General features: G+C 42.9%; 1 protein-coding gene across 5 annotated transcripts in view; it reads left to right on the top strand.

Moving 5' to 3' along the window:
* Window positions 1-17,759, top strand: part of NCK2 (NCK adaptor protein 2) — a 142,134-nt gene extending 124,375 nt beyond the window's left edge. For all 5 annotated transcript variants that reach the window (XM_077134930.1, XM_077134929.1, XM_077134927.1 and 2 more), the window contains exon 5: window positions 16,364-17,759. In XM_077134930.1, coding sequence (XP_076991045.1) covers window positions 16,364-16,558 — 195 coding nt within the window. In that variant the 3' untranslated portion in view covers window positions 16,559-17,759. The remainder of the gene's footprint in view (window positions 1-16,363) is intronic.
* The last annotated feature ends 4,668 nt before the right edge of the window (window positions 17,760-22,427 follow it).

Genomic DNA, 22,427 nt, shown 5'->3' on the forward strand with positions numbered 1-22,427 from the left:
TAGCTCCCTGACAATCAGCATCACTCCACTTAAATTAGCATTGAATTTACAGCCTAGAAATGGTTGAAGAAAATGTGTCACAGTTTCTCTGAGCTGTAATTTTTGTTTGGTTTGGTTTTTAGCAACAGACAGACACACTCAGAAAATGTAGCTGCAGTGTGGGAGGTGAGTGGAGCTTTAGAGGCCCAGAAGCTATGATTCTCTCAGGGTTTCCCTGTGTGTGTGGTCAGAGGGGGTGAAAGGGGTTATCAGATCCTCCAGGGACAGCACCGTCATCCCACAGCCTTCGTGGTGAGGAGTGAGAAATGGGGAACATTTACATGTGGCTCTAGTAGACCACTCGTGTTAGCAGACAAAGGCCGTGGCGTCTTTGCCTGATGTGCCCAGTAACCCATACCTGAGACACCGGGGATTAAAGAGAGAAAGAGTGTATTACTAGGCACACAGTAGGAGTGCAGATGGCCTAGCAGCCCAGAACTGTCTCCCCCAGCTTAGTAATTCGGGTATTTTATTAGAGAAAAGATGGGCAGGGTTTTGGATAATGAGCACAGTGGCCCCAGATCACCCAGAGGTGATCTGATTATGGAGCATGCACAGATTGGTTACATGCTTAGTCACTGGATCTATGAAAGAAAATGGCGGAATGAGGTACAGGTGACTTATAGGTTGAAGTCTAAGAAGCTACTGTGCATGTCAGGTGGACCCGCTTTGATTAGATCCAGTCTCAGTCATCAAGATAACTTCAGCTTTGGGGTGGGTTAGTTCTGGGCTGACCTAAGACCCTTCATTAATAAACATAGGACTGTCTTTAGCGATTACAAGACTCTAAAGTTGAAAAACTAGATAACTGGGTTAGTACCTTCACTTGTACCCGATTAGTCACAGGGGCAGAAGATAGGGGCTAGACAACCATTATCAGAGATCAAGGCAGGTGGATTACAATTTAGAGACTTCAGGAGTTTCCTTCTGTCTACTCCAGTATACCAGAAAGCATAAAGGAATAACTGTATAATGATTCAGTAATCAAAATCATCCCTTAAGTCCTGATTTCTCAGTTACAGTTCCTCCCTCTTATCTGATAATTATCTCTCAATCTTGAGGGATATCTGGGCCATGACTCTGTAACTGCTTCCAGGCTGAAAAAGGGTGATGGATGTTATTAAGGGGCAAAGGGATGAAATGATGAAACCTGTTGTCATTCTTGGGGAGTCCACTATCTCTCAGTTTCAGAGCTTCTCTGGCATTGAAACAATCTGGAGGTTTCAAGTCCCTGAAAAACAAACTTAATAAGTACAATTTTATAGGGCAAAGGATGTCCTTCAGGGTTCCCAGGAATACTGTTGGTTGGGATGTGCCATATAATATTGTGGCAGTTTGCAATATCTGGCTGAAAGTTGGCATAAGAGTAGCCTCCAGGATGACCTCTTGACTCGATGTGAAATTTCTTAGCCACTGAAACTCTGTTCCTTTACCTCCTTTTGGTCAACTAATCCATGATGCCGGGGCTAGGCTCATCTTGGAACTTAGGTTTCATGCTGCCAGGACCAGTTATATGCCTCGATACAGGGGCCAGTTATATTTCACCCTGCTAGGGCCAGCCTTACACCCCTGGAAATTATATCCCACATTGAGGGAAAGCTCAGAATTTGGCTTAGAGAGAGACCACATTTGAGCAACAGCAGAGATTTTCTGGGGATGACTCTTAGGGACCTAATCCTAAATAGGTTCAGATTATCATTACAGAAATAAGTTTCATAAGGGCAAGCCTCCAAATTGAGGCTTATTAAATGGGGAGACCCCTCTTGCTTAAGAAAATGTCAGGAATTCCCCAGGTTTAGGAGCTTAATAGCTCTATTTTTTCCCAGTCCCTTAAGGGACTTTGCAAACTCTTTTTCATTTTCTGTCCAAAATACTCTGAAATGCATCATTGCATAACATTAACTTGTACAGAACATTAAGATTTTGTTCCTTATTCCAGGTTCTGTATCAAATAAAGCTGAATTACGTTAACTCAGTAGACAGATTAAATTTAGGTAGTGTAAATTTTGGACAAAATAAACATTTTTCTTTTTATCTCACACTAAAGTTAAAGCTTTGAAATACACGACATTATTCTTTACCTTGTATATTGATTTACCTTAATTTTAACCAGATCAGTTTCATTACTAGCTATAATCAGAGCTTGATCATTTTCACTTTTTTCTTTCAACAGTTACTGGATGGACTTATTTGGATTTTCAGAGCTTGAGAACTAAATCTGAGTCTCAGGTGTCACACAAATACTTAAAGTTCCAGGGAGCTACTTATATAAAGAGCAAAGCATTTCAGAATTTAAAGGTATAACAGTTAAAGCTTGCAATCTGAACTTTAACTTTTATAAGCATTTTTAAATGAACCTTCTTTCAGAAATTAAAACATTAGACAGTCATTTTATATTAAGAAATCATAGCAGAGGTTTTGTTCTGTTTCACTTTTTCACATTTACCAGAATTATGTATTAACTGATAAAATATAATATATGTGTTTGCCCTGCCTTTCTTTTAAAGTTTTTCCTTGTTGTAGATGGAGCTCTGACTTACAGCTTACCACATATACTTTTAGAGAAGTATTAGAGCAAAGCAGTGCAATTGAAATTTGGCTGTTCCTATGATCTGTAGCCTTTTAAGAATAACTAAAAACATGACTAACAACACCATGCCATTGCTTAACATCATACAGATTAGTATCAGGATATAACATGGACAGTGAAAACATTGTCAGATTTTCAGGAATTTTATTCAGTCCCTAAATATATGAATAATAATTTACCTATACAAATTTAAACCTAACAGGATGGAAAATCCCTTTTAACCACTGTAATCCCTCCTATGCACTAGGTTAAACTACTTGAGCACCTTACTTATACTAGGTAAAAGAACAAATTATTTGTAAAAGTTTTTCCCTTATCTTCTGAAATAAAGGATAAGGCCAGCATAAACTTTAGCAAGGCTATTATTCTTATGCTAAATCTTTGTTTTCTAGAGAGAGTACTCAGATGATTACAAAAAACTTTTTTTAAAAACTTTAAGAGCAAACTAACAATCCACATTATTTTAACAGGAATAAAACTGATCTTTAGTTTTGTACGAACACCCGGTTTGACATTACAGCTTTCTTTTTTTAAAATATGATGCACAAAATTTTTGAACCTGCATACTTCCTTCCAGTGTACCCTAATTATCAAGTTTCAGCAGGATGCCAGCCATCTATATATATACTTTATACTCAGGACACACAAATGATTACTTTACAATATGTCTAAAATCTCTCAGTCCAATTCAGCACTGCCTTCAAAGGTCAGAAAACCCCCAAGTTTGAAATATAATCAGCTTTTTTGATATTTAAGGGATTTATATCCAGAGAAAACCTCAAATCTTTCACAACATTATTCCCAGCTGCTAAATAATGCCAGGAGTGTGTTAGTTCACAAAAATAAGTTATAATTTCTAAAAACAAGTTCAGAGTTCTATTTATTTCATTGCTACTTTCCTATTTAAAGGTCTTACAAGTGTCATAACTTCTACGAGGACTTCTTAGATCTTTCTTTATCTGTCTGCTTTTAAAATTCTGGCATCTGTATTCCTTTGTTACCACTGTGCTGTCCTATGCCCTAGCGATAGATATTCTAACTAGAATACACACTTTTTGAAGCAGAGATGTATGCCTTTTCTATTCATGACAGATTGACGTTAACAAAGCCACTGCAGATTCAAATTCTTATGCATACTGAGGTAAGAAATGGCCAACTTAGCAAAAAGCCAGATTCTTTGAAATCCAGGTAATCAAGGGTATAAAGAATCCATTTGTATTTCTTACCAAACTTAACCAATTTCTTAAACAGGGCATATTTGAAGCATCAGCATATTCTTAATTATGCTTTATACAAGTATTATTATTACCAGGCACATCTCTTAGTTTATGCAACTTAACCTATCTAGTTAGGCTATTTTAAGAGGAATTTTGGAAATGTATTTGTATCACTAGCTTATTTTTTCAGTAAGCTTATATAGATTTAGGGAGAACACACCCAAGCAGAATAAAATCGTGTATGTTCAATTCAAAATTTATCTTATATAAAATTCCTTTTATCAGACGTTGAAAAGAATTCTTTGTTTTCATGATATCTTAAAATACAAACAGCTTTAAAAGTACACTGACTATCAAGTTCTGGAAAATAAACCACAAGTTGTTTAATTTGTCCACAGTCTGAATTCAGGAAAAACTTTGCCATCTCTCGGATATCTTTCATTTTGCTTGCTGAAACTTTGTAATTAGATTGTATTTAGTTACTCCTATCCCAAGGCTATTTTTATATTAATAATGATCTGGTAACTAGTGACTACTGCAAAGGTACTGTTGGAAAAAAATATATTAAAAATATGGAATAATAGCCTATTCCATAGCATTTTTATGCTTACTGTTTCTAATATCCAGGCCCAGTAAAAAAGAATTCTGAACCATGCCTCACCATGTCTTTCTGTGCCTAGCCCTCCCCCATAACTGCTTAGGAGGTTGGGTCTTAGGGCAGGGACAGGCTACCCAGATGGAAAGATATCAGGCTTTGAGTTTGAATTTGAAAGTTTTAGTCAGGCTTTGAGTTTGAATTTGAAAGTTTTAGGTGAGGGTGGTGGAATTTTGAGAGTTCCTGTCCCCTTCTCTTAACTATTTCCAGTCACTAGATTTATTTTACTAAAAGTTGTGACCAGGACCATTGGAAAAGGTCTTTGTTCTTTCCAGAGGCAGTCCTTTGGCAGTTTTCTGCTGCCTTAAGGAGATTCCAGGGATGGTTTCTTTCTAATATCCGGGTTTGTTTACAGTAATTACAAAACTAAGGTTTTGAATCTTGCCCTTCAGAGAGGTGTTTTTTTTTCCTCCTTTTGCTCTTTTACTTCATAAGTATCAATTTACTTTTTTATATCAGGCACCTAATTATTTCTAATCAGTTCAAATAGAGCCCTTTGAGAATTTTCTTATTAATTTGCTATTCTTATCCAGAGGTATGAGAATATACATTGAAAAGTACAGACAGACACAAATAGAAAATTGCTTACTCAAAAACACAGAAATACTTTTGAGAAGGACAAATAAAAGATTGAATACGTTATCTCATCCGATTTCTGTCTTTTTGCAGAACAATTCTAACTATAATATCTTTAACTCTAATGGTAGTATTTTCATGTCACATATTGAGGCCAGATTATGTTACAGAAATCAAGCCTTTTTTTATAGTCTCATAACCAAAATCACTTCAATTTTCAACACAGCCCAAAGGTTCCCTGTTTAAAAGAATTAGGGGGGTGGTGCAACAGTGGCTCAGTGGCAGAATTCTCGCCTGCCATGCCAGAGACCTGGGTTTGGCTCCCGGTGCCAACCCATTTAAAAAAAAAAAAAATTGGTAGCATCTGACTAATACAAATACAGGAACACACCAATTAATAATTAAACGGAACACACCAGCTAACAAGCCGGCATTAAATGCTTAAGACACTGATTAACAATTAAACAAATATCAACTCTTACTATCCCCAGGTAACACACCTGCTAGCGTTTAAACAGGCTTTCTTAACTTCATTAAATACCAATTAATTGTTGGATTACTCATTTCTTACGAGTGTAGTTAATGGACAAATTTAGGCCAGAGCCTCAAATCCTGAACAGAGCACACACCCAATACATCAGTTAACAATTAGACATAAAACACTTTCACACCAATGTAACAACCAGTACCTAGGGAACACAGTGGCTAACACTTAAACAGGCCTACTTAATTCATTAAACACCAGTTAAATGTTGGAGTAGGTCAGGCCTTCAACCCTGCACAGTATGGTACCTAAAATCAGAAGGTGTAGAGGTCAGAGCAAAGGGGATCATTCTCAAAGCATGACCCTGGCCTAGGTCAGGGGACTCGAACCGCCTATTTACTCCCTGATCCACTCTTACCCTGATGACCCACTCACCCAGATAGATGTCTGGGCACGGAACTGGAAATGGATTCTCTCTTTGAAGCTTTTCAAGGTGCCAGAAGTCTCTGGAGTGCCGGCAGAACAGAGGAACCCTGGTTACCAAGCCTCTGGACTAAATTCAGTTCGGCGCCCACGAAAGGCTTGGTTGCCTGACTCACCTGCCCTGCTGGAGCACGAGGCCTCGGGCATTCAACCCGGAGAGTTGCAGAATTGTTAGCAGGCAAAGGCTAGAATTTCTTTTGCCCAACATGCTCAGTAATCAACTCCTGAGACACTGGGGTTTAAAGAGAGAAAGAGTTTATTACTAGGAGCGTAGTAGGAGAGTAGATGGCCTAGTGCCCAGAATCTGTCTCCCCAGCTGCAGTAATTCAGGTAGTTTTATTAGAGGAAAGACGGGCATGCTTTAGGATAATGAGCACAGTGGTCCCAGATGATGTGCTCATCAGATAATCGAGGGCATCTGATTATGGAGCATGCATTGATTGATTACATGCTTAGTCACTGAAAGAAAGAAAAGAAAACAGGTGACTTGTAAGTTAAAATCTAAGCTGCTACACATGTCTGGTGGGCCCACTTTGGTTAGATCCAGTCTTGGTCATCAAGATAACTTTGAACTTGGAGTGGGTTAGTTCTGGGCAGACCCAAGACCCTTCGTTAATAAACATTAGGAGCTGTCTTTAGTGATTACAAAACTCTAAAGTTGGATAACTGGGTACAAATGCAGGTTAGTCACAAGGTTTTTACAAAGAGAGGGGCAGAAGATAAGGGTTATACAGCCATTATCAGAGATCAGGGCAGCTGGATTATAATTTAGAGATTTTAGGAGTTTCTGTCTACTCCAATATACCAGAAAGCATGAAGGAATATATAATGATTCAGTAATCAAAATCATCCCTTAAATCCTGATTTCTTGGTTACACTTGGGTTAAACTCATGTGTCCCAGTGCCAACCAGAAGGCAAATACACATCTCTTCCTTCCCTAAAGTGGGACTCGGGTGTGCCTGGCCAGGGGGCCTCTCCTAGGTGTCTTTTGAAAACAGTTCCTTTGCAATTTACAGGGGTGCACGAGGTGTTTAAATGTTGGTCTTAAATTTAAAATCCTAGGAGAGTGCTTGTGCAACAGGGATGGGTCTCTGAGGTATTTTTTAAAGCTTGCTAATAACCAGATATTCCAAGAGGCTAAATGAGTATGCCAGCCAGAGCCAGTGAGTATTTCTGCAGTATTTTTAGAAGGTCAAGGAAAGGGGTTGACAGAAAAATGTAACCATGCATCAGTCTTCACACGTATTCAGTGAGCATTGTTACCTGACCCCAGGCCACAGGGGAGCAAGCTTCTCTGGTCTCTTCAATTTTTCACCTCCCCACCCCCCAAGAAAAGCTGTAAACTAGTGTTAGTGTCACTTGTTACCATGAGTGATCTGAAGACACTGACAAGTTCCTTTGCCCACATGCTCCCCCCTCACTAAGGGACAACACCCTGAAGCTTTGTCCCCTTCCTCTCAGCATCTCTTCCGCAGCCCAGCCCAGGCCAAGAGAGCAAAACTTCTTTACCTGTCCTGATACTTGGGTTTTCGCTATCATTGTTTTGAGGTTTCCAGTAGAATTTCACATATTTTTTTAAACCAACACTTAACCTTTTAATCTCACCTTCGCTTTTTGCTTGTCTTCATTGGGCAGGTGTACTTCTCACGTTTTTGGCTCTCCTGGGGGCTTTTTCTCACGGCCTTGTTGTTAAATGGATCCCTGACGCGGCTTCCGCACCACAGCGCCTAGAGACTGAAAGGTTCAGGAGGCGAGAGGGTGAGAAAGAAGGTAGATCAGGAAATTTAAAGTGAGAGTGTTTATTTCTGCGCTCTCGGGCAGAGCTCACTGAACCCAAGATAGAGGGAAGCGAGTCCACGCCGGCTTCGGCACCGGTAGCTTTTAAGGTTGGGGGTCAGGTGACATCTGGAAGGGGCGGTTCATTATCCCGGAAGTCATGTGTCCGGAAGGGGCGGTTCATCAGTTCAGGAAGTCGTGTGTCCGGAAGGGGCGGTTCATCAGTTCAGGAAGTCGTGTGTCCGTAAGGGGCGGTTCATCAGTTCCGGCAGTCGTGTGTCCGGAAGAGATGGTTTGTTAGTTCCGGAAGACGTGTTGTGGGGGATGCGACACAGCCTCCGCAGCTCAGGTTGCAGTGCCCTTGCCGGTCCCCCACCTAACAGAGAGCCCCCACAGAGTACAGTGTGTAGAAAGCAGCTCATTCGCAATCAGCTTCAGGGTGCAGCAAGCACTAGTGGAATTTTTGCCCACAAGGCTTTCACCTCTTCCTTGTGGCATTCGCTTTCGCCTTATATTTAAATTCTGGCTATATAATCTGTCAGTCTTTGGAAGTAGAATCAAGCTTGGGGGGTTCTGTGAGCCACTGGGGGACTCCGTTTAAAGTACCCATCGTCATGGCAGCACATTTCCACATGTGCTTCCTGACCCACCTGACAGCTGCACCAGAGAACCTGTTAGAAATGCAGCTTCTCAGGCCTCATCCCAGACCTGTTGAGCTGGAATCTCGGGGCAGCCCTGCACCCTCTGATTTTTTTTTTTAAATCTTTTTCATTGTTAAATAGAGCATATGCACAAAGAAAAGCAAAAACAATGATTTTCAAAATACACTTCAACAAGTAGTTACAGGACAGATTTCAGAGTTTGTTATGGGCTACATTCCACTATTTCAGATTTTTCCTTCTAGTTGCTCCACAATACTGGAGGCTAGAAGAAATATTTTTTTTCTTTTTTGTGAAAAATAACCTATATACAAAAAAGCTGTAAGTTTCAAAGCACAGCACCACAATTAGTTGTAGAACATATTTCAGAGTTTGGCATGGGCTATATTCCACAATTTTAGGTTTTCACGTGTAGCTGCTCTAAGATACTGGAAACTAAAAGAGGTATCAATTTAATGATTCAGCAATCATATTCATTTATCAAATTCTACCTTCTCTGTATAACTCCACCATCACCTTTAATCTCTCTGTCTCTCTCTTTAGGGGTGTTTGGGCTGTGGCCATGCCAACGTTTTCATGTTGGAAGGGTCTCTCAATAATAAGGGGTAGGGAGATGGAACTATCTGATGTTCTGGAGAGGCTGGGCCTCTAGGTTTCAGGATTTATCTGGTCTAGGAACCCATCTGGAGGTTATAGGTTTCTGGAAAGTTACCCTAGTGCATGGAACCCTTGTGGAATCTTATATATTGCCCTAGGTGTTCTTTAGGATTGGCTGGAATGGTCTTCGTTGATGTTTGGCAGGTTATGACAGGTAGCAAGGTCTAATCAAAGCTTGCGTAAGAGCAACCTCCGGAGTAACCTTTTGACTGTATTTGAACTCTCTCAGCCACTGGTACCGTATTTGTTAAACTTCTTTTCCCCCTTTTGGTCAAGATGGCATTGTTGATCCCATGGTGCCAGGGCCAGGCTGGGAGTCATCTCCCACACCGCCAGGGAAACTTTCCTCCCTGGATATCATGTCCCATATAGAGGGGAGGGTAATGAATTAACTTGCAGAGGTGGGCTAAGAGAGGCCACATCTGAGCAACAAAAAAGGTCCTCCTGAAGTGATTCTTAGGCATACCTATAGGTAGGCTAAGCTTCTCCACTACCTACAAAAGCTTCAAAAGAGCAAGCCTCAAGATCAATGGCTTGGCCTATTGATTTCAGCCTGCACCCTCTGATTTTAACAAGCCCTTTGGAGGCTTCAAATGCTCAAATTTGGGAACCACTGTATTGTGGAATGTGAACGTGTGTTATATAGTAAATTATATAGTTATGTGTTATATAGTAAATTATATAGTTATATATTATATAATTTTGGACAAGTTATATAGTAAAATTCTAACTTAAATTATTATCGTTTGTTATTCACCAGTCACACCAAGTGTGACACTCCAAAAAGACAAAGACTGGTAGAGACAATAGTGTAAAGGTCTGTCTACATTAGGAACTTATTTTTAGAGGGATAAACACACAGACTCGTACTGACTTGAAGGTGGACAGTAACAGCTCCATCATTAACAGATAAGTGGAACTTCAAGGACTGTTTTGTGGAATTGATTTTTACTTATTTACGTAGATAAGTTTATTTCCAAAGCTAATGGGAATGATAATATTTGATCATGTCTCATGTGGCCTTGGGCCTGTGGAGTAAACATTTTAGAGATACATTTATAGGATAGAAAATGCTGGTGAGACTGCGCACACTTGGGGGTGGACAAAGATCATCTGATGTAAAAGCGAAGAGAGTGGTATCAGTTGGCAGTGGCATAAGTACAGACAGTGAGCCAATTTTGATTAAAAGAAGACTATATTAGGTCACAATTTCCTCATGGCCATTGTGCTTAGAAGAGAATCACATGAACACTTAAGCTCTCAGAAATGAAGGAAGAAGGAAAGGATATTAAAGTCTGTTCCCCATTTTGTCTCACAATGAGAAAGTTGTGATTAAATCTTGAGCAGAGGAGAAAGAAGTATCTGTTCAGGGCATCTGTTTTATAAATATGCAAAGGTGCTTTTGAACAAGTATTTGAAACAGTGGATCAAGTTGGGAAAAGCTGTAGACCAAGAATCGAAGAGCATTTTCCTTTTTAAAAGCACTTACTTGTTGAGAGCACAAATTCCAAAGAGGTGACAGGAAAGAATTACCTGTAGGAGTGAAGAGTGGCAGAGATGGTGAAAACCAGGCACTCATAATTCAGAGCATCTGCTGACACCTGCTTTCAGCCCAGCGTGGGATGTGGAGTGGAATCACACTCTTATCCTTGGGGGAATTACGTTAAAGAGGAGACCCCAAGCCCAGAGCACAAGCAGTGAAGACAGAAAGAAAGGGTCCTAAGAGAGATTGGATTTCTATCAGCCTACTCATTGTCCTTGGGTTCCACTTGGAACATGATTTTAAAAAAACAAAGGTGGAGTGAGTGGGTTATACCAACTGAAAATTTTTCAGACCCTCTGATTCAAAAACTAGAGGATCAAAAAATATCCCTTACAAGGACCAAGTCAAAGGAGATAACGAGAAGTGCTCCGATGTTAGAAACCTGCAAAAGTTAGCTCAATAATCGGCAAAGCATAGAAATTACATCAAATAAGTATAGTGTCTGGAGAAGGAAAGGGTAGAAAAGTTTGAAGTCTTGACAGGCTCTGTACCCCAGTGAAGAAAGCTTATGCTAACTAGCTAGTATGAGCCATCCTTAGAAGGAATAACTGTTAAAAAAAAAAAAAGTTGAAGTCCTGCATTCAGATCAGTAACACCCCACACTAAAAATGTGTGTGGAGAAAGAGTGTTGAGCTGGTGTTTGTTCTGGTTATCTTTCTCAGCGTAGATATCCAAACAACACGTGTTCAGATGCCTTGACACACTTACGTTTGGAGCACTGTATCATGTCAGTACACTAGACTTGTTGAGGAGCGGAGTGTATTCTGGTCCTTTCAGTCTGAATTCTCCAAGTCTGAAATCTAAACCTGAAGGAAGACAACAGGAGTGAGGGGACACACGATTGTCCTCAGGGGTCGTTCCTGTCTTGCACACTCTTTCCTGAAGGCTGAGTTGTTTGGGGCCCTGAGTGGGGGACTGGCTCAGTTCGAATGAAGAAACCCTGTGGCACCCTCTCCTGCACAGTCCCAGCCGTCCCATTAGGGGAAATTCCCAAAGAGGGATATTGGAGCAGGGCAGACCTTCAGACCAAATCAGAGAGGCGTCTGCAGAGAGGGTGAAGGTGGCGATAGCCTGTGTCCCCTCCACACAGGGCTGCGGACCCATGGGTGGCATTCCCACCACTTTCCAGTGGCTCTGAACATCTGAAAACGCTGGTGGGTGTTGGTTCTCAGACGGCGTGGGCATTGCCTGGAGGACCTCTGAGGACGCAGAGCGCTGAGCCCACCCCAGGCTTCCAGATCAGTAGGTCTGGGGCGGGACACAAGGATTTGCATGTCCAGCAAGCTCCCAGGTGGGGCATGTGCTGCTCATGCTGGGTGCACATCTCTGTCTAGTTCCTGAGTTCAGGTCTGATTTAGAGCTGCTTAGTGGTGACGTATACCTGTGGACGTTAGTATAAAGTCAGTTTGTGTCCAGATTCCCTAGGGAAAATCTTCTCAGTTTGAATTAAGAACACCCCAGACTCTCCCCACCACTGCTTGGCATTTAGTAGCTGGTGCAATGTTGTTAACTGGCCTCTGCTCAGGAGCCCACAGAATTAAAAGCTAATTTTTCCTGTGGCTTTGGTTTTACTGAGGTAACAGCATGCACGTTCACATGCCATGACGTTAAATTAAGGGGCTTAAATGAAAAGAAAATTTTCCTGTTCAAAATCATCTGTTGATTATCTGGCTTAATTAAAACAGGGTATGTCTTGTACTGAATATGATTCACAGATGTGCCATTCCACTAAAAATGATACCACTTTATGAATTGATGAAAGGTTCTAAAAGTTAGCCCAGTGCCTGGCTCATGCTAAACTCTGAAAGCAAAATCACCCTTCCGTTTCTCCATAGCACAATTTATGGCACAGTAAGTATATTTACATATAACTAGAGCATGTACTTAGTGGGGTACTTTAAGCAAATTATGTTAACAAAAACCTGAAGCCGTGTGAGTAGGTTAGTCAGTGCACACCTTGGGGACCCTGGAACTGCTTGGTGCCATGTGGAGCGCAGCGGGGAGCCCTCATCTCGGGGGACGATAAGGTCGGGTTGAAGATGGCAGTGCCAGCATGTGGAGATGTTGCCGGCCCTGTTCGTGTCAGTCTGGTTTGTCTTCAAACCATATGCACCAGCTCATGCAGATGTAACACGGACACATGCATTCTTCCTGTTTAGTTTTATGAAAACAGTAATGATTTGAGAAGTGTGCAAATGATCACTTAGACTACTGTTTTGTTCCGAGTGGAATATAGTACATCAGGCCTGGTTGGTCACGATGTCAGGTGCTGCAAGGGCTCATGGCTAAGGGACCTGGCTGGGGAAGTAATTTTCAGGTGCTGCGTCTCCGCAGCATACACACACACACTCATGCACGCACACCCCAGTGCCCATGATGAAGGAAATAATATGTACCCTCAAGGTGGACATTCTCTGTCTGTTCTTGAAGTTTTCTCACACATTCATTTCCTGGGTCTCCTCCAAGATGTCAAGCCCTCTGTTCAGTCCAGGAGAAAACATGTTATTTTTTCCCCCTCAAAGGTTTATTTGGTCCTTTTTGGGGGGCAGAGGGATGTATAAATGCAAACTATATATAAATTAGTTTCTTTTAGTCTTCTGTGCTAGCAGCTGTGAGCGGTGGCTGAGCCTGGTGGCCCTGCCCAGGTTGACTTCTCAGATGCCTGTTCCCCAGAGGTGCCACGGGTGCAGAAGGACTGATTCCTTGGTTTGCAAGGTTTGCACCATTTTTATCAAACACGTGTCCTGTGGGCTTTTGTAAACTCAGTGAAGACAGTGGCCTGGTGGCTGTGTTTTGTCGGAGTGCCTGGTGGAGTGGGAGGCAGGGCAGGGCCAGGCCCGATGCTCCTCAGGACAGCCTGGTGGAAGCCTAGTTGAGGAACCAGACGAACAGGTGTCTCGAGCTGCCCACCTCAAGGCCTCTGTACAGGACGTGGTGGGGGGTGAGCGCCAGCCCTGCCCACCCTGCCGTCTGACGCTCAATCAGAGAGGTGCGTTCTTATGGCTTTGTTTGCGGGACAGTGACTGCAGTACACTTTGTCCCACAGCCTGAGGAAGCCGAGAGGGGAGAGAGCTTACCTTGTTGAGGGCTTGGGAGTTGAAGAAAAGCATCTTAGAAATCTTTATGCCTGGCCTTAAGGGAGCACTTGAAGGTGGGGCTGGCAGTGAATAGGGAGTGGGGGAGCCGAGTACAACAAGGGATGCCTCAAGAGGTCACAGGTGCAGGATGGACTTGGGACTGGGACTGTGGGTGGGAGGTCCTTCAGCCTCCTGGGTTGTCACTCGAGCCAGGAGCCAGATGACACAGGCTGGTGGGGTGTGGTCAGCACTAGGAGCCTGTCCGCAGGCCCTACCCCCCACCCCACCCACCTCCAAGGAGCCAGCACCTTTCCTTCTGCCAGGTTTCTTCCCAAGGGCGTGCCCACTTCCCAGAGCACTTACTTCCCCAGCAAGCCCGTGACCCTTGTGGCTTAGGCTCAGCTTGAGTTCCTTCAGAGACCTTTGCACACTGATCCCACATGCACGTGCACATTCACACATGCACGTCAGCCTCCACTCTCTCGTTACTCTGACTCATGCAGCTCTCCTTTTTCTTCAGAGAACTTAATACCATTCACAGCTCTGTGTCTACCTACGTATTAATCATTTTCCCCTAAATCGTAACTTTTGTCAAAATAGAAATCATTCAATAGCATGTGTACACACACACACACTCACATATATATCCAGGGTGTGGCCTGTCTGGTCTGCAGTTAGTGGTCAATCGATAATTGTTATTTACTGAATTAATGATTGCATTTTTTCCCAGTGAAAGTTCCTTATTCAGTCTTCCCTGCATATTTTTTTTAACGTTTTTATTCTATAGTATAGCATATATGCAAAGCAGAGAATGAAAAAAGCAATAATTTTCAAAGCACTCTTCAACAGATAGTTGAAGACAGAGGTCATAGTTTGTCATGGGCTACCATTCCATCATCTCAGATTTTTCCTTCCTTCTAGCTGCTCCAGAACATTGGAGGCTAGGACTATAGATTTTTTTATGATCATAATCAGTGTTTGTTTGTATGTATGAAAAATAACATATATACAAAAAAAAAACAATGAATTTCAAAGCACAGCGTAACACTTAGTTGTAGAATAGATTTCAGAGTTTGGTATGGGTTACAATTCCACAGTTTTAGGTTTTTACTTCTAGCCACTTTACAATACTGGAGACTAAAATAAATATCAATATAATGATTAGGTAAACGTACTCATTTGTTAAACCTGACCTTCTCTGTATAACTCCACCATCACCTTTGATCTTTCTCCCACTCTTTAAGGGTATTTGGACTATGCCCACTCTAACTTTTCCATATTGGAAGAGGCTGTCGATAATATGGGTAAGGAGATTGAACTAGCTGATGTTCTGGAGAGGCTGGGCCCTCTAGGTTTCAGGACTTAATCTGGTCCAGGGACCCATCTGGAGATAGGTTTCTGGAAAGTCACTCTATTGCATGGAACCTTTGCAGAATCTTATATATTGCCCTAGGTGTTCTTTAGGATTGGCTGGATTGGATTTGATTGGGGGTTGGCAAGTTATGATAGATAGCAAGGTCTAAGTGAAGCTTACATAAGAGTGACCTCCAGAGTAACCTACCTCTCAACTCAGACACCAATACTTTCTTAGTTACACTTCTTTTCCCCTTTTGGTCAGGATGGAATTGTTGATCCCATGGTGCCAAGTATGGATTCATCCCTGGGAGTCATCACCCATGTCACCAGGGAGAGACTTTCACTCCTGGATGTCATGTCCCATGTAGGCAGAATGGCAATGATTTCACTTGCAGAGTTGGGCTTAGAGAGACTGAGGCCACATCTGAGCAACAAAAGAGGTCCTCCAGAAGTAACTCTAAGGCCTACTCATAGGTAGGCTAAGCTTCTCTGCTCCCCGAATATTTTATAATAAATGAGATAAAATACCAATTTGAGCAAAAAGGATGACATCTTTGTATAATATATTCCAATATAAGTAAGGCACTGACATCAGCACAGAATTTAAACAATTTTCAATAAAAATCCATGCTCAAAACATAGGACAGCCTCTGGATATTATCCAGAGGATAATAACCCCTGGATATTATCAATAGTGTTTAAAATGGAACCAGAATTTCCCAACGCTCTTAAACTTTTATTTTGAAATAGCTTAGACCTAGGGGAAAAAAAAGATTTCTCATAGTAGAAATCACAGAAAGTGAGATGTCCTGGGTATCACTTTAAAATCTCCAGTTTATCAAAAATAGTTGGGGAAATGAACAATTCAAGTTTCTTCCAGGTTCAGATTTACCACAGGGTCATAGGTGTTCCGTACTGAGTTTCCAATTTTCAGATACCTAAAGTGCATCTCACGTTGAAATATAAGTTTTTCTTTGATTCTGAGCATCAGTATCTGTGGGCCATCAGAGCCTCCTGTGTTGTTATCAAAACACAGAGCTGGCCTTGCACGCTGTTCGGTGATTTGGATTGGGGTAAATGGCACATCCAAACTGTCATACCCAAAATGTTGCAAGTCACAAAGTGACATCTCACAGGAGCAAAGACTTTCCGTGCTCAGACCTTAAGACTCTGGGTTATGGGTTGCTTGGTTTTCCCCAGAGTCTCCTGTCTGCAGCCGAGCCCTAACCTGTGTTCTGTTCCCTCCTCAGCCCAGTGACTTCTCCGTATCTCTCAAAGCATCAGGGAAGAACAAACATTTCAAGGTGCAGCTTGTGGGCAACGTCTACTGTATCGGGCAGCGGCGATTTCACACCATGGATGAGTTGGTGGAACACTACAAAAAGGCACCCATCTTCACCAGTGAACACGGGGAAAAGTTATACCTCGTCAAGGCGCTTCAGTGACGGCGAAGGCCAGCCCTGCCCCGGCCCTCTTCCCACTCCAGGCCTTAGGTCCACGTTCGCTTTCACAGAGTGGAGCTCATCTACCTGAAAAAGAAGTCTTAAACGCCGCTCCCCCCACAGAGCGTTGTGCTCTGCCTGGTGGGTCATCCTTTCTTGGGTTCTTTTTTCTAGTTTATCTTTTCATTGAGTTCCATTTGTTTGCAGCTGGCCTTCCCTCAGGTTTCGAATGTAAGCACTCGCACCCACGCTCAACTCCAGCCCCCCTCCCTGCCAACTTTATAGAATTTGGAGATGGAAGAGGGGCGAGTTGGTTTGTCCTGTTCTTTTTCAGTTGGAGACAGTGTTAAGCTGTTCAGATTGTTCATGCTCACAGAACCCCTTCTTACAAAGACACTGGGCACAGTTGGGTTGCACTGAAGCTGTGGTTAATGAAGTGAGAATGCACCCCAAAAGTTATGGCTGCAAGTTCGGGACTCTTTTGCTTACCAGTGGCATATAAGAGGTTCCCAGATTTGAGAAGCACTCGTTCCGATGCCCTCGCCTCTCACACTGCCTCCCGGACCCCCAGGAGTGGCTGCATTTGGTGGGAGTGCCTCCCTAACCGCCAGGCGGGATCGGGGTGAAGGAAACCTGGCCAGTGCGTTTGGGACTGTGCTTGCAATAAAGAATTTCCTTGAAAGGCAGTTTGCAAGAGAGGGAATTGGCAAATCGTAAAGGCAAATATTCGGGTAATTTCCCCTTCAGATGTGCCATCCACAGAGTGCTTTTTCCGCTTGCCCTTCTGCTTGTTTGGATTTCACGGTTATGGTTTGAATTCTCAAAGTGACATGTGAGTGTGGCTGTTTGTTGACACTAATACAGATGATTAAGGAGAGCAGCTGATCTTTGGGGAAGGGGAACTATGAACACTTTACATATCTATGTACACCCACAATATATATATATGTGTATATATATATATTATTTGCTTTACAGGGATATTTTTCAGGGTTTACAAAAGAATATGTGATTGGTAGTAAGAGACAGAATGTTTATGAAGAAATTGCATTTTCTTTTTTTCTTTACATATGAACTTTATAGTTTAAATATACAGTCTTGAGATGGCACATTCCTAAGATTGAAGAAGGTGTCTGGAGATTCCCATAAACTTGCATACCCAGTTTTTTGAATATTGTAATAAAAAAAAAGTATTACGACAAGACTATTGTGTATTTATCTTTGGCCTTACTCTCAGTCCGTTATGGGAGAGTAAACACTATAGCATTTATTGAATACTCTGCTTGAAGGGAAAACGCATAGAGAAGACCTGAGCAAATTTATGACTTGTGTGTTTTCTTTTTCTACCACTACACTTTGTATATTGAAATAATAAATTTGAATTAGAAAACTCCAAGAGAAACCAGAATCTCAAGCTTGGTCTCAACTTTGCTCTTGGGTAATTGTTTTGTTAAGCAATGGTTTTACCAAATCCCTGTCAACACGGAGCCTGTTTGCTCAAAATGTTTATCGTGCAGGCCCATATGCCAGACCCTGGAGCTGCAGTCACATAGTGAGGTTTGGACTCTTCGAGGCTGATCACAGCTGAAGCTTATTGCATGTTCCCTACATACAGGGCACAGTCCTACCTCATTCATTCCTCATCACGCCCCAGAAGGCGACTATTGTCATCATCCCCATTTTACAGATAAAGAAAACGAGGCACAAAGTAAATGCACAAGGACATGTGACTAGTAAATAGGAGGGCAGGGGTGCAAGCCTAGGGGGTCTGGGGCCCTTAATACCTCAGCGCTGCTGCCTAGAGGGCCACTCAGAAAACTTGTAGGTTTTCCTTAAGGGGTTTACGCTTACTTGCCATTCCAGTTTCCTGCGAGGCAATTGTGTCTTTGTGCTGCCTTCGATCATAGTAAAATGAGAACTATGGCGTGCAGCATCTGCGGTTGGAAGCACCCAGTGTTTTGTGGATGCCTTCTGGGTTGTGTTGTAAGGCCGTTTGTCATCACCGTATACAAAACACACCTGCTCTGTACCAAGGAAAAATCAATCCCCTCTGACTCCTTTAGGTTCTCCCTATTGTCAGGGACATTTTAACCTTATTCGAGAATCCCCCTAAATAGCATGCCCAGACATTTACACACAGCAAATCAGAAAGAAATGAGCACTCAAGGGACAGAAGACATGTGCACATCTTGGCTCCAGGAACCTCTGAAAGGCACACACTGTAACTGACGTTTTTCTCAGGCTCTCTGCAGACCATCTTGTGAGAGTCCTCGAGCTACCTGGGGTCTGATCAGGGTTAGTGGGTTTTTTTTCTAAGGAAGTGGCACCCCCAGATGTGCCTGGAGTCAGGCAGACCACGGAGGGCCGGTTGATGGCCCCAGAGGGTGGGTTGATGGCCCCACAAGGGGTCTGTGTCTAGCAGTGACCTGCAGGAGGGTCACTGCAGGTCCCCACTTGGTCTGGAGCATGGCCCACAGCTGCTCTGACCAGGCGGGCCCCACGCGTGGGCATCCTGCCTGTCCAGAGGTTCCCCGGACAGATCTTGTTCTGCCGCGGCCATTGCCTCTTCATGGACAGCAAAGGACAAGACAGGTTAGTTACTCGGGAGTTGGGCAACGTTTGTTCATTGGTTTGCATTTAAATATGCCTTCATTTTAACTGGGAAACATGACATGTGGCTGCTGCTAAATTACAGTGCCCAGCTCACGAGCCCCTCACGCGGTTGCCCAGTCCCACCATGGGGTGTGTCTAGGGAGCTAAAAATGCCTATCTTTCCCTCAAAAGCATATCAGATGAAAATCGAATTGTACCTTGAATCTTTGTAACTACTGAAACACTTGACGTTTACAAACAAGGTGTTTTGGGTGCCATGTACCATTTTGACTTGGTTCTCTGCGCTGACCAGTTTTCTAATCCACTTCCCCACCAGTCCTACTGCTTGACGCCCAGAATGCCAGAGGAATTTCTTGAAGGCCAAAGCTCAGGACTGAGAGGATAGATAAGTTTGAAAGTAGTCTTTTAAAATATTAACTGTCAGTGAGCATAGGTTTAATGTCGGCCTTCTCGCCAGCATTATTCATGGCACTGTTGATACATGGTTAGTATAATTAATAGGGTTTTTTCAGGCCTGTGGCCTTTTGAGAGTACTTGCTGCTCTCCTGAGAATTGGCAACCATTTACCCCCAGGCACCCCTGGGGCACCCCCTTGGAGCCCAGTATTATGGGTTTTGTACAACATCCAGCGAATTCTGAGCTCCTCTGGATGTTGCTCGATAGTAAAATGGGGCTGCTACCCACCCAAAGAATTCCAGGGTGTATGAGGGTTAAACAGATCACGTGAAGCGCTATGGCTTGTTCTATAGCTAAAATCAATGCCTACTATGTGTCACATGCTCAGCCATCCCTTCTTCTCACTTGCTGGCACTCCTTGATGTCTCGTTCACCAGGGGCTTCCTTCGATGGCTCCCAGCTATGGAGGTCGGACCCCGCAGAGCCCACTCTCCCCACCCCTCTTCTTTGAACTTGGACTCTTAGAGTGTTTGAAGAGATGTCACTTCAACAAACTCCTGATGCCAATATGTGGCTCATCTTTCATTAGAGACACAGGGCCAAAAGGCATGCTCAGCACTCATTTGGCATTCTCACTTGAGGTGGTTGCCAAATTCACGTCCCTGAAAACAATCCTCTTTTCAGGGAAAACATCTTTCTTTTTTTCCTTGGGAAACACAGTGGCTGTTGAGTATTGAGCAAAAATTGAATAAGCCAACCAGTGTCCAGGAAACCTTTGTTTGCTGTTTTACTAACAGATGGTATTCCCTCTGCTCTGAGGAAGCTGGACAGGCCTTGGAGGGGTTGCGGTTCCAGCCATTTGAAAATGCTGCCTTGTGCAGTTTCTCAAACTCCTCAGATTCTGACTGAGGAGGGACCGGGCCTATCACCTGCATTGTAAGCTCCCAGGAGATTCCACTGCAGGTATTTTGGGGCTCGCTCTTTGGGTGCTGCTAGAATCTATCCTAGATCTACAGGAAATTACCAATTCCCATTTCCTGGTGTGCACACTCACACACTGCCGAACAATCCTTTGCCTTAAGCCCCATTGGGGTTTCCTATATCACATTTACTAACCAAGCTAACTGGAAAGACTCACTATGTTCCATCTCTGGATTCCTGTTATTTGATGGAAGTTATCACCAAAGACAGCTGTTATAAGAGCCCACTTACGACAGCTTTTAGAAATGTATGGCCTCCTCTCCTGGGGGCTCAGGCACTTGACCAACTCCTTTGCCACATTACCAGATTCTGCAACCAAAATCAGGAACCAAAGGCTCAGGGCATTTTACTCTGAGCTTCTCATGGCCTGAGCACACCCCATGTCCAAAAAGGCATTGCAGACTTCTGGAAAGCTTTCATGGTAGTCGAACCCGGTGACTTTGGTGTGAAACTTGGGTGTAAGTCTGGGCTCTGCCCTCCTGCCCAGCATCGTGACCCTCACAAGAAAGGAGACCTTCTGGCATTTTAATTGCCAAAAATTATATTTAAAAGTTTCAGAAAAACTGCACAGCTGCATTTTTTGCCCAACCACTTAAGAATGATATTATAGTTAGATGTTATTTATTTAGATATAACAATGCAAAATGCTTAGAACCTTTGTACAGCTTGTTAAATGATCTTAGTGAAAAGGAGGGAAAAATAGGTTAATTTGCTGAATTATTATCTAAGTGAGGCCAGTAGAGAGTAATGCAAGATTCTAGATCATGTTTGCATACCAGAGAGACACTGCAAACTCCATCCAGCAGCAAATAGAATTCGCTGCCTGGAAGTATTTGTTTCTAAAAATGACATGGATTCCCCTTCTCATTCTGTGACTGAAGGATTAATTCAGAAGGTTTGACCTTGAAGTAATGAAATCAGCTAAAATATTTGCCCAATCTGAGCGTCCGCAGCTGTCTTAATGTCCCGGCTGCTAAGACAAACACTGTGCAACGGGCTGGCTCAACGGCAGGGACCTATTCCCTTATGATTTCAGGGGCTCCAGGGCTGGCTTCCTCCAGGCTCAGTATCTTCTTGGCAGCCTTGGGGTTCCTTGGCTTTTCCCTGTCACTTGGCAATGCACATGGTGGCATCTTCTTTCCCTTCCAGCGGTTCCACGTGGCTTTGCCTTCACAAAAGTCCAGCGATAGGATCAAGGCCCAACCTCCTTCAGTTGGTTTAACTAAAAATATCTTCAAAAGGTCCTATTTATAATGGGTTTCCACCCACAAGAATGGATTAAGATTAAGACCATGTTTTTTTCTGGGGTACATAATTCAATCTGCTACGGCATCCAAGTAGCACCCAAGCCATGTCAGTCCCATCCCAGTGGTCACAGTGGGGGCTGTGTGCTTGGGGCACAGCCTTTGAGTTTGGATGCTTTGGCGCACGTCTTTGGGAGAGGCTCACCCATTCTGTCACACAGCCGTTCCCTGTGGGTCGTGGAAAATATCTAGGGTTTCTTTCAGTGGGGAGGGGCTTGGGAAAGGGTGATTTGGGCAAGAATATCTAGAAGTCATTGTAAAGATGAGAGCTGTTTTTTATTTTCTTCCCACTTACTGCATTTCCCAAATTTTCTACCATGGACATGAATTATCTGAATGGAAAATACATGGGGAAAACGTGTTTGTGTATTTTAAATTGCATGAAGCAAAATTGGGTGAATAAAAATAGATGCTCAAATTGGTTACATTGGTTTAGAAACATATTCAGCAAAAAGATTGTGCTGTGGACTCTTCCTGGTTTGGTGGTGGCGTTAGAAAATAGGTTTATCTTTAGTCAATATTTCCTTCCAAAATGCCTGTTAAAAGCAGGCTTGCCACACTTAAAAATGTAACGAAAC

The sequence above is a fragment of the Tamandua tetradactyla genome, chromosome 17, assembly GCF_023851605.1.
Source record: "Tamandua tetradactyla isolate mTamTet1 chromosome 17, mTamTet1.pri, whole genome shotgun sequence".
In the NCBI taxonomy this organism is placed as follows: Eukaryota; Metazoa; Chordata; class Mammalia; order Pilosa; family Myrmecophagidae; genus Tamandua; species Tamandua tetradactyla.